General features: G+C 58.3%; 1 protein-coding gene across 1 annotated transcript; it reads right to left on the bottom strand.

Moving 5' to 3' along the window:
* Positions 1-157: 157 nt before the first annotated feature.
* On the bottom strand, positions 158-9,513 carry SLC35D1 (solute carrier family 35 member D1). The gene is made up of 12 exons (XM_054638555.2): positions 9,267-9,513; positions 8,762-8,795; positions 8,598-8,684; positions 8,230-8,297; positions 7,440-7,511; positions 6,824-6,892; positions 6,464-6,566; positions 5,885-5,977; positions 3,658-3,725; positions 3,234-3,312; positions 2,988-3,070; positions 158-2,317 (listed from the first exon to the last, which is right to left on the bottom strand). Exons 1-12 carry the CDS (start codon positions 9,479-9,481, stop codon positions 2,209-2,211), a joined length of 1,080 nt encoding a protein of 359 aa, XP_054494530.2. The 5' UTR covers positions 9,482-9,513; the 3' UTR covers positions 158-2,208.
* Between the last annotated feature and the right edge of the window lie 3,177 nt (positions 9,514-12,690).

The following is a 12,690-nucleotide window of genomic DNA, read 5'->3' on the forward strand; positions in this document are numbered from 1 at the left end:
TTTCCCAAATCCCTTCTCAAGGAATATTCAAAGCTGGAATTCCTCCCTCACCCTGCAGGGACTGGGGGCTGTGAGGAGCCCCCTAAATCCCTGATTTATCCACCCCAGCATTCCCATCCCCTCCAGCCAGGGAAGAGAGGGGTGAGGCAGCAGCACCTTTGGTTCATTGGTTTATTGGAAGCAAATACAAAAATACAGAGGCACATAAATCCTTTCTGCTCTCATTCCTCACATCCACAGCCTGCCATACATTCAGGTTTTCATCACTAAAATGCTCATTTTGTAAATAGATTCTCTATAGAAAACATTTGTTTTTTAGTCAATTAATAGCATAGAAAATACTGTTAGAGGAATTCTTGGCTTTCCCAGTGTTCAGGATCCAGCAGGATCCCAGCATGGACAAAAAAAGCTTTAAAAAGCCTTCTCTGTTAGGACTGCAAATCTAGCCAGTAGATTCAAAAACAAACAGAAAATCATAAAAACCCCTCTGGCAGAATCACCCTGCTGGCTGTGAGCTCAGCACGGCGCAGTCGGAGCACGCGGGGGAGAAAAAAGGGATTTGGGAATTGGGTTTGGGAATTGGGAATGCTGCAGCAAGGGACAGGAGCTGGGGGCAGGAGCCCCAGCAGCACTTGGGCACTGGGAACCAGGACAGGACCAGTACAGAACCAGAACAACCAGTACAGAACCAGTACAAAACCAGAACAACCAGTACAGAACCAGTACTGGGACCAGCAACCCCATCTGGGCTGGGACTGAGGGGTTTGTGCACACCAGGAAGGGTTTGTGACCCTCTCTCCCCCTGACAAAGCCAAGGTTTTACTGGAATTTTGGGAGACAAAATAATCAGGGGTTTCTTTTTTACTGTGCTCAGAGGGGGAATGTGCTGAGGGGCTGCCCCAGGACATCCCAACTGCCCTGCAGTGACCACAAAATCCCACAAAAAAAGGGGAATTGTGGCTCTGGAATTGCTCCAGGAGCGGGATGCTGGAGCAGGCAGCAGCTGACTCGCTCCACACCTTCCCCAGCACACCAGGCTGGAGCTGCACCCTCACAGAAAATCTCCTTCCCACCCAAAACCTTCCAGTAAACTCAACAAATGCAGCTTTGCCCAACAGCGGTTCCAGTTTAAGCAAATAGCTCCTAAAAAACCCCCACTGTCAGTGTCTAGAGAAGCTGTTAGGGTACAAAAATCTCTCAATACATTATTTTACTAAAAGCTTTTTAACCAAGCTTAAAAACAATTCTTTTAAAACCAAAAGACAATCCAAGGAGACCTGGAAAGAGGTGCTGGGTAAGACAACCTTTAAAAATCACTGAACACTGCCCAGTGTTCTACAATTCCCATTCTTCTAGTGGGTCACAAACCCAGGGCGATTCATTCCATGGAAAACAAGAATTACGGGGCCCCCTGTACTTGCCAAAAAAAGAAGATTTAAGTCCTTGTGCCTCTTCCAGGGGTGGGAGCTGCAGATTCCCTGATGTGCTGTGCCAGGTGGGACAACCTTGGCTCTCCCGTGCTCCCAGCAGCTCCTCCCTGGCACCTTCCCAGTAAGGCAGCAGCTTTCCCAACCCCAGGCTGCTCCAAGGGAGGCTGCAGAGCTCAGCAGGGCAGGAAAGCCCTTCCTGCTGGGAATGTCACCCAGCCTCCAAAAGACTGAGGTGGATGCAGGGCTCTGAGAGAGCCAGGAGGGCAAACCCAGCTTGGAAAGTGGGTTAATGGACCAAACCAACAGAAAATCAACAGAAAACAGCTTAAAACTTCAGTCCAGAGAGCAGTGAACATCATCCGGGAGCTCTTGGCCCAGCCCAGGAGCAGCTCCCAGGGCATTGCCGTGTTCCAGAGGGAACAGGCAGGGCCCAGAGCCAGCCCCAGCCTCCCACCCCGCTGGGATCAGCAGATCCAGGGACCCCAGGGAGCAGATCCAGCCAGGAACACCCTGGCACACCCCGGGGCAGAGCTGCCAGCCCTGCCCTGCCCTGCCCATCTCCACTGCCAGCCCTGCCTTGATTAGAAACCCGTTAATTCCTCCCGTTAATCAGGCTTAATTAGGCTCCTCCTTCCCCGCGCAGGCCGGGTGGGTGTTCCCAAGGGTTTGTGAAGGAAGGCAGCAATCTCAGCCGTGCTAATCAAGAGCACCCCGGGCTCGCTGCCCGCATCGGGCGGGCAGGAGCGCTGAGCTCGGCTCCGGTGCAGCCCCGGCCCGCTCACACCGAGCTCTTGCCCCGCAGGTCCAGCTTGCTGCCGGCATCCGGCTCCTTGCTCAGCTGCTCCTCCGTGAAGGTGATGTAGGAGTACACCAGGCTCCCAGCAATACTGCAAGAGATTCGGGCAGCACGTGGGGAGCAGCTCCTGGAAGCTCCCAGCTCCTGGAAGCTCACTCCCAGCTCCTGGAAGCTCCCAGCTCTCAATCACCCCCCCAGGAAAGGCAGAGCCGCGGCACCAGGATCTGCTCCAGCAGAATTCCCAGCTCTCCTCCCAAACCCAGCGGCTTTGCTTCATTCCAGAGCTGTTCCGCCCCCAAAGGACAGGAGGGACTCCCACAACACAGCCCAGAAAGGAGAATTTTCCAATGATAAGAATAAATAAGATGAATCCCCAAATAATAATAAGAATAATAAGAAATAATCCCCAAATTCTTGAAATTGAAATAATCCCCCCCAAATAATAATGAAAACGAAATAATCCCCAAAATTCTTCTTTTGCTGCCTTAATTCCATGACTCTGCTTGGTAACTCAGGGAATGCTTCATTTTCCTGCTAAAATACCCCTGTGGTTCTCCTGGCTTTAAAACAAACCAAGTTTGGGAACATCCCACAAAACCTAAGCACAAGGCACAAAACCCAAGCACAAGCACAAGAAGACCAAGTACAAAAACCCAAATCCATGGGGTTTTTTTGGGGGGGGAAATCCATTAAATCTGTCAAATCGTTTCAGTTTCACCCCAGTTTTCAGTTGCAAGTCATAAATGAACCTCTGCTCTTACCTGATATTTAGACCAATGAAGTTCATCCATGTAAAAATATAATCTCCTCCAAAAAACATCCCAATATAGGTTATTAAAATATTCTGCAAAGGAACAAGATGGGAGGAACAAACAGCCTGAGACACGGGAATTGTATGGAAAAGGGAATTTATGGAAAAGGGAATGCAGGGGGTGGAACATGAGGAGTTAATGCAATTCCCAAGGGATAAGTGAGGGTTTTTTTGGGGAGCAGGGAATGCCACTCACCTTGATGCAGCCAACTATTGTAGTTGTAAGAGCAGAGTTGTACTGAGTGCAAAGAACCGTGGAATACATCAAAATAAACCTGTGGAAAAGAGCCACCATCAGGGACAGCCCCTTGGGAACCACCTCATCCCCCCACCCTGGCCTGGGAAGGGGTCCCTGCCCTTCAGGGAATGAGGGGAGCCTAAGGTGGCTCCCAACCCAAAGCATTCCAGGATTCCAGGGCCCATTCCCATCCTTTTTCCCCCCTTTTTCAGCTAAACGTGCACTGGAGGAGGGTGGGAGATAATCCCCACCCACCAGAGCTCTCAGGCATGGTCTCCCTAGCAGGACCGAGGACTTGTGATGGTTTTTAACACCACCAGGGCACCAGAATCCCCATTTTCTGGGATGGAGGTGCCTCCCCTGCTCCCAGCGCAGTGCTTACCCCATGACACAGGAGAGCGTGAACTGCACGAGGAAGAAGGTGTCTGCCCAGCCCTGGTACTCCACTGCCTGCAGGAACAGCACCTTCAGAGCCCTGGCAATCCCAGCATTCCCAGCAGGACAAGGAACAGCCCCCCAGCATCAGCTGTCACCTCACAGCAGGAAAAACCAACCCCATCCCAAGCCTGGAATGACATCCCAAAGCTGGGGATCCCCCCTGGCAGCACCTCCAGCCTCAGCACTCAGCTCATTCCTCCTGGCAAAGGCAGGGAATGAGTGTGACAAGCCAGAGGGCTCAGGAGAGGCATCTCCCAGCTGGCTGCTCTCCAGAATTGGATCATTTTGGCTTTCACTCCCTGCAAACCACAACTCTCATCCCAAGGGAGCTGTGACCTGGAGATGCTGCTGAGGGTGGTGTGAGGCAGCCTGGATTTCAGGGAAGGGCTTTTCCCTGGGCTCCTGGGGTTTGGGGAGCACCTGGAGGGCTGGGTCCAGTGCCACAGAGAGTCCAGAGGGGCCAGCAAGGTCCTGCAGGGTCTGGAGCATCCCTGAGGACACTCAGGGCTCTCACCCAGGGGCCAGGCTCTGCCCAAGGTGCCCAGGGACAGCACCCCAGGCACACAGGGACACACAGGGACACACAGGGGGGTCCCTCTGGATGTCTGCAGCACTGGGAGAGGGGCAAAGCTTGCCCAGGGAAGTGGGGGAGCCTCCACCCTTGGAAAGAGCCAAAATCCAGGTGGAATCTCACCTGCCCCAGAGGGACCAGGCAGCCTCAGCCACAGGGCAAGAGCTGCTCCCTCACCCCCCCAAGGTGGGCAGGGAATGCCAGAGCAGCCAGGGCTCCTGCCAGGCACCTGGGAATGCCCTTCCCCAGGGACACCCAATTCCAGCCCTGGGGGCCCCTCCTGCAGCTCCTGCATCCCCTTTTCCCAGGAACCCTGCACAGAGCAGGATGTGTTACCTGGGCTGCCTCCAGAGCAACCACAGGAATTCCCAGAGCCAGAGGCACAGGAGAGGCCCCCAGCCCCCCCTCCCAGCCCTTCCCAGCCCTTCCCAGGGGGTTCCTGGAGCTGGAGTTTCCTGGCAGCAGCCCCGGCACACAGCACATCTTTGTGCAGCCCAGAAAGGAGTTTATTCAGGGGAAAAGCAAATTTAAAAAAAGCCATTTCTCTCTCTGGGCTGAACAGAGGCTGCTCACAGCCACGTTTTCCTGCCCAGGCCCAGCTCCTGCTCCTAAATGAGCACTTTTATCCCAAATCCAGCCCTGGGAGCTGCTCTGGAGGGCGGGGCTGAGCCACCTTCACCCCTCCTGCCATCCCTGCTAAGCCCAGCTCATTATCCCTGGGCTTTAAGCTCCTAACGAGGACAAAGCCACCAGGCTGGGGGACAGAGAGGGTGGCAGGGCCACCCCCAGGGTGGGCAACACCCCCAGCCTTTGGGGGAGAGAATTTATCTGAATTCCCTGCACATGGAGGAGATCTCCAAAAAAACAGGCAGGAAAAAGGAATTTGTTGCTCAGGAGAGCCAGCTGCACATCAATGAGTACAACAACAACACAAGCAAATAATAATAATAATAATAATAATAATAATAATAATAATAATAATAATAATAATAATAATAATAATAATAATAATAATAATAATAATAATAATATATTAGTAATAATTAATAATTTAATGTATACAGGACCACAGGTAAATAATTATAATCATAGTAATAATAAAGAATAATTTCATATATATAGAACCATAGGTAAATTATTATTACTATCATTACTATTATTGCTATCATTATTGCTATTATTATTACTATTATTATTTTATTTATTAGTATTATTAATATTATTATCATCTCCAGGCACCACAAGCAAAGCAAACCCACACAGTAACTCCACAAAACTGCCCCAGCGAGAGGAGAAAGACAGGAAAAAAAAAAGTTTGAAGAAACTCATTGATTCTAAAATTACTCAGCTTCTTTAAATAATATTTGTGTCTTCTCCTTGCTCTCCACTTCCCCATTCCTCAGGCATTACAAAAATGCCTGAATGGAGCAACTCTGTGGGTTTAAGTCCAACGTAGAAGTTGTGGCTCCTTTCTGCTGGGGTGGTTTTGGGGCACCCCCTTCCCCAGCTCCCCCATGTGACAGTGTTGCCACAGAGCCCAAGGACTTTGGGATGGACTTTGGGGTGGATTTTGGGGTGGATTTTGGGGTGGCTGTCCTACCTTCTGTGCATCTCCAGTGATGTAGGCAATGGCCAGGGTGGGCAGGATCATGAACAGTGCATTGTAGTAGAGCAGACCATACTTCCCCAGCTCCTGGAAATGGGAAACACCCAGGGGCTGGAGTGGGAACAGAAACTCCTGCTCACACTGCCACTGGGCCTGGAGCTCAGTCCAGGTGGGATTCCTCCAGACAGAGGAGCTGGAGGGTGGGAATGCTCATATCTCATGGAATTCCAGGCTGGTTTGGGTTGGGAGGGAGCTTGAAGCTCATCCAGTCCCATGGGCAGGGACCTTCCACCATCCCAGGCTGCTCCAGCCTGGCCTTGGGCACTGCCAGGGATGCAGGGGCAGCCACAGCTGCTCTGGGAATCCCAGCCCAGCCAGGAATTCCTTCCCAATATCCCAATATCTCAATCTACCTTCTTTCAGCTTCCAGCCACTCCCCGTGTCCTGTCCCTCCATCCCTCGTCCCCAGCCCCTCTCTAGCTCTGGACAGATTTTGGGAATGGGGTGGCTCCCTCTCTGCCCTCACAGAAACCAAAATCCCAACATCCCAGAGGAAGCCAGAGCCCATCCCACCTTGGAATCCAGCTTCTGTTTCACGTAGGCACCGTTTGCAGCTGTTAAGGCGTCGTTGATGAGGATAAAAATGTATCCCTCCAGGTCGAATGCCAAGTCAGCACTGGGAGGGGGAAAATCAGGAATTAAAGCTCTGGCTGTGCAGGGACAGCGCCTGGAAGGTCCCTTCCACCTTCTGTGGAGCCAGCAAGTTGGCAGGAAAAGTTCATCATGGGAGGAGGGGTGGGATTTGGGTCAGGAAAACATTCCTTCCTACTAGAGAGCACGTCTGGCAGGGGGAAAGTCAGTGTGGAATCCCTGTGTTCTTGGGACACTCCAGGGAACTCCACTGCAATGGATATGGGAATGGGGACAGCTCACCTGGCAGCCACAAATGCACCAAAGATCATGGCAAATACTGTCATCTGAATGCTCCAGGAAAACTTCTTCCTGGAAAACAGAGGCAGCAGGACACGGCATCAGCCGCTGCTCAGCCCTTGGCAGCACTGGAGCAGGGAGCAGCTTTTCTTCCTGAGGAAAGGGGGAAAACCCCAAACCAAGCCCAACCCAACCCCAACCCCTGCAGGAGCAAAGACACTTTAGACAATTATCTCTGTGATTGTTTAGAAGATAAAGAACTGAGCCTGGAGGAGCTGCAGCTCTGCCTGGGGCAGGGCAGGAGGGGCTCAGCCAGGCACGGAGCAGCTCCAGCCACAGCTTTGGGATCCAGAGGGCTTTGGGATCCCTGCAGGAGCTGGGGCTGCCACAGCACCCCACACCTCCCAAAGGGGAGCAGCACATCCCTCTCTGCCAGCTCCCCCGGGATGGGATGGGATGGGATGGGATGGGATGGGATGGGATGGGATGGGATGGGATGGGATGGGATGGATCCGGCAGCTCCAAACCCGCCCATTCCTCCCGGCCCCAAACCCGGCCCGGCAGCCCCGAACCTCCCGAGCCCGGCCCCAAACCCAGCCCCGGGGCTGGCAGCACTCACTTGAGCAGGAATCCCTCGGCAAACATCGTGAACAGGATGGAAAACCTCCGCAGCACCGTGAACATGGGCAGGCTGCGGGGAAGGGCAGCACTGAGAGGCTGTGACCCCTTCCCCGAGCCCCAAACGGAGCAGGGGTATGGGATCAGAGCAGGGGTATGGGATCAGAGCAGGGGTATGGGATTGGAGAAAGGATATGGGATCAGAACAGGGGTATGAGATTGGAGAAAGGATATGGGATCAGAATAGGGGTATGGGATCAGAGCAGGGATATGGGACCAGAGCAGGGGTATGGAATTGGAGAAAGGATATGGGATCGGAGCAGGGCTATGGGATGGGAGCAGGGCTATGGAATCAGAATAGGGACATGGGATGGGAGCAGGGATATGGGAGCAGGGATATGGGCGCAGAATAGGGATATGGGATGGGAGCAGGGATATGGGATTGGCCCGCCCCTGCCCTTGGGAGGGAATTCCCTTATGGGAATGGCACTGCTCCCACACCCCCTAGAACGGAGCCTGCGGGGATGGGGGACCCCAGGGACACCCCCAGACCTCACCCCGTGGTTAAGGGCCAGCCCCGTGTCCCTCCCTGCCCGCGGGGAGCATTTGGGAACACGCACGTGGCACATCCCGGCGTGGGCAGGGAAGGAAGGGAGGAAGGGAAGAGCAGGGCCCCGAGCGGCTCCTCCTGCCCCATCGCCCACAGCCCCGGGGCCCGCAGGGCTCCCTGGCAACCCTGGAAAGCCCCGAGGAACGGCCAAACCCTCCCCGGGCAGGAAACCCATCCCTACTTCAGTTTCTTTGTGCTGAACAGTCCTGTGATCTGGTTCCCGAAGTACAGGAGAGGTAGAGGAAATGTCTGGAAAGGAGAGGGGAAAAAGGCTGTGGGAGCGAGCCGGGAGCTCCCCGAGCAGCCTCGGGAGATAAAAATAGAATGGAATTATTCCCACCCGCCATGGAAACCTTCACACTCACACACACACTCACACAAACACTCACACACACACACACGTGTCCCAGAGCTCCAGGATCCCCGGAACGGGCACGGGCATCCCAAAGAGCCCCTGGTGGGACAGGGACCCCGGGGCTGGGGAAAGGAGCCCGGGGAGGGGATTTGGGTGCTTGGGAAGGGGATTGGGGTGCTGGGGAGGGGTCTCACCCGCCGGGGGATGTGTCTGTCCAGGTCAGGGAACTTGACCACCCGCAGCGCCTTCCCCGCCCAGAGCACGGCCACCGTGGCCACCATCTGCAAGAGAGCAGGGGTCACCCGCGGCCCCCAAAGCCCCAACACGGCGTGCGGGGACACCGCGGGGTCCCACTCACCTGGCCCAGCCCCACGCACAGCGAGGACGGGAACCTGCGGGAGGAGAGCACGGATCAGGGGGGTCCCGCACATGGCCCCACGGCCATGGGGACACCGCATGGGGACACCGCATGGGGACAGCCGGGGTCGGGGCGCGGACAGGACGGGGTGGGGGGCGGCAGCCCCAAAGCGGGGAAGGGGGGGTAAGGGCTGGGAAGGACCCGGGGCAGGGGGGGTGACACAGGGGGGGACCCGAGCGCAGGGACCGGAGTGAATGGCGGGGTCCCGGTCCCCATCCCACGGGGGGTGCCCCGATCCCGGCGGGGTTATCCCGATCCCAGGGAGGTACCTCAATCCCAGGGTGGGGGGTCCCGATCCCAGAGTGGGGGGTCCCGACACCGGGGTGGGGGTGGGGGGGTCCCGATCCCGGGGCGCTATCCCGATCCCAGGGTGGGGGGTCCCGATCGGGGAGGGAATTCCCGATCCCGGGGAGAGGGGAGGGGGGTCCCGGCGGCGCGGCCGTACCCGTAGGAGGTGAGGACGCTCTTGTTGACGACGACGATGAGGAAGGAGCTGAGGCCGTAGAAGGCGGCGGCCAGCAGGCGCAGGCAGAGCGGCGGGGCCGCCATGCCCCGCTCCGCATCGCCGGGCGCGGGGGCTCCGGCGGGGGCTCCCCCCTCGGCCGCCCCCTCGGGCCCCCCCCCGGCCGCGGCCCCGGGGCGTCTGCGCGGCACCGACATGGCTGGGGCGGGGCGGGAGCGGCGGGAGCGCGCAGCCGCGGGGAGGGACCGGGACGGAGCGGGGAGGGAGCGGGGAGGGGCCTGGGACACGGGGGACGGGGAGGGGGAGATGGGACAGGGGGGACAGGGATGGGGACAGGGATGGGGACAGGGACGGGGAGATAGGGATGGGGAGATGGCACAGGGATGGGGACAGGGATGGGGACGGGGATGGGGATAGGGATGGGGAGATAGGGATGAGGACATGGCACAGGGATGGGGACAGGGATGGGGAGATAGGGATAGGGATAAGGATGGGGATAGGGATGGGGAGGTGGGGACAGGGATAGGGATGGGGACATGGCACAGGGATGGGGATAGGGATAGGGGCAGGGATTGGGAGATAGGGATAGGGATGGGGACATGGCACAGGGATAGGGACAGGGATGGGGAGATGGGGACAGGGATAGGGATGGGGACATGGCACAGGGATGGGGACATGGCACGAGGGGGGACAGGGATGAGGACAGCACACAGGGAGGGACAGGGATGGGGGACATGTCATAGGGGACAGGGGTGCGGATAGAGATGGAGACACGGTATAGGGAATGGGACAGGGATGGGGACACGGCCTGGTGGGAAGACAGGGATGGGGACAGGGATGGGGACATGGCACGGGTGACAGGGATAGGGACGTGGTACAGGGGGGACAGCGATGACAACATTGCACAGGGATTGGGGGACAGGGGTGGGGAACATCACACAGGGGCATGGGGGACATCGCACAGGGGGCTGGGATGGGGAACAGCGATGGGGTGGGATGGTGGCACAGGGGCAGGGATGGGGGCATCGATAGGGGGGGATGTGATGGGGGCTGGGATAGAACGGAGGGGTTGGGGCAGGGGGATTCTGCCAGGGGAAGGCATGGCACGGGAAATGCCTGGGGACACTGTGGGGAGGGGTGGGCAGGGCTCGGGGTTTGGTTTGGGGGCATTGATGGGGTGGGACGGGGCTGGTTTGGGAGCATTGATGGGGTGGGACGGGGTTTGGTTTGGGAGCATTGATGGGGTGGGACGGGGCTGGTTTGGGGGCATTGATGGGGTGGGACGGGGCTGGTTTGGGGGCATTGATGGGGTGGGATGGGGCTGGTTTGGGGGCATTGATGGGGTGGGACGGGGCTGGTTTGGGAGCATTGATGGGGTGGGACGGGGCTGGTTTGGGGGCATTGATGGGGTGGGACGGGGCTGGTGCGGGGGCATTGATGGGGTGGGACGGGGCTGGTGCAGGGGCATTGATGGGGTGGGACGGGGCTGGTGCAGGGGCATTGATGGGGTGGGACGGGGTTTGGTTTGGGGACATTGATGGGGTGGGACGGGGTTTGGTTTGGGGGCATTGATGGGGGGTGGGACCGGGCTGGTTTGGGGGCATTGATGGGGTGGGATGGGGCTGGTGTGGGGGCATTGATGGGGTGGGACGGGGCTGGTGCGGGGGCATTGATGGGGTGGGACGGGGCTGGTGAGGGGGCATTGATGGGGGGTGGGACGGGGCTGGTTTGGGGGCATTGATGGGGTGGGATGGGGCTGGTGCGGGGGCGCAGCAAGGGGGGCATCGCCCGGGGGTTTGGGGTGGGCAGCATCGGTGAGGGGAACCCCCCGGGCCTGGTGTGGGGGGCATGAGCAGGAGGAGGGGGGGTGGGTGAGGTCACACACGGGGTGGCACTGCCGGGGACACTGCAGGGACGAGGGGACACCAAACGCGGGCAGGGGACAGGGCAGAGCCGCGGGTCAGAGCTGGGCTGGCACCGCTGTCCCTGGCACGGCGGCCCCGGGGCCCTGCTCCCTGCCGGCTGCTGCCCTGGGCTGACCCCGCACGCAGGATTTTGGCAGCGGCCCTTCCCTTTCAGAGATTAAATCTTCCCCTCCGGGCTATGCTCTGCCAAGTGGAAAAATCCCAAAACAAGGCGGCTTGGAGCACGAAAACGCCCCCGCCCTGCGGGACGCAGAGAGCAGATTGAGGGCTGGGGGACAGGGGTGACACGCACGCCTCGGTGACACCGCGGGAACCCCAGCCCGACCCCTCCTGGGCACAGCTCCGTCCCCACAGCGTCCCGGAGCCCCCGGGGGGACAGGACACGGGCGGAGGGACAAAGCTGCAGCCTCGGGAGAGCTGCTCCGCTCGCGTGGGGGGAATGGGGCGGGCACGGGGATGAGGGATCAGCTCATCCTGGAAATGGCAGCAATTCCATCAATCCTTGGATCGTTCAGGTTGGAAAAGCCCTCAAAGCCCATCCAGCCCAACCGTTCCAGCACTGCTAAGGCCGCCCCTATCCCATGTGGCTTTTAAACCCCTCCAGGGCTGGTTTGGGATGAGGAGGGAAGGCAGCAGCGGGACATTCACTCCCGTGGCCAGAGCGGTGTTTACAGCCCCTTTTGGGAAGGGTTATTCCCAATTTTCCCGCTGCCAGGACCTGCCTGGGCACAGCCAGGGCCTGCAGGCTCGGCAGGGAAGCGGGGCACGGTGGCCCCGGGGCACGGCTCTGCTCGCCCCGGCACGCTGGGCTGGCCTGGCGCTCTCCCCCGGCGGGGAAAAGCCAACCCTGCCCCAGCTTTGCTTTCCCCAGCAAGGAGCAGGGGCTGTTCCCTGGCACGGCTCACAGGAAGGACAAACGGACTTTAAAGTCCGGGACCAACCTCCTCATATCTCGGGTGCCCTTTTACCCCAGCCAAAAATCACAGCTTTGACATTGGCATCACCTTCCTTGTTCCTGCAGCGAGCCCGGGGCTTGGACCTGGGAAGGGAACAGCGACTGCTCCAGCGCGGAGAGGAACCCGATCCTGCCCGGAGCGCCGTGCCAGCAGCGCCCATTCCTGTCCCTCTGGCGTGTCCCTGTCCCCGGAACCCCCACCGGAGGGACAGGGGAGCCCCCGGAGGGACAGGGGAGCCCCCGAGGGGACAGTGTCCTCAGCGCCGGCTGAGCTGCCACCGCGGCAGCTTTAAGATCAAATATCCGAGTGTCGCCTCTCAGCTGCCAGCAGGGCGAGAAGGGTCCGAGCCTGTGCCCCACCTGTGTCCCCCGGCCCGGGGGTGACACAAGGGCTCCGCTCTGGGCAGCAGAGCCGCGTCCGTCCCGACCTTTCCTTGCTCTGCCCGAGCGCACCAAGGATGACAAATGTTCCATCGATCCATTAATGATGTTTGCATCTCCCTGCCGACCCCGCGGGCACGGCCCG

The sequence above is a fragment of the Agelaius phoeniceus genome, chromosome 8 (genome assembly GCF_051311805.1).
Source record: "Agelaius phoeniceus isolate bAgePho1 chromosome 8, bAgePho1.hap1, whole genome shotgun sequence".
Lineage (NCBI taxonomy): Eukaryota > Metazoa > Chordata > Aves > Passeriformes > Icteridae > Agelaius > Agelaius phoeniceus.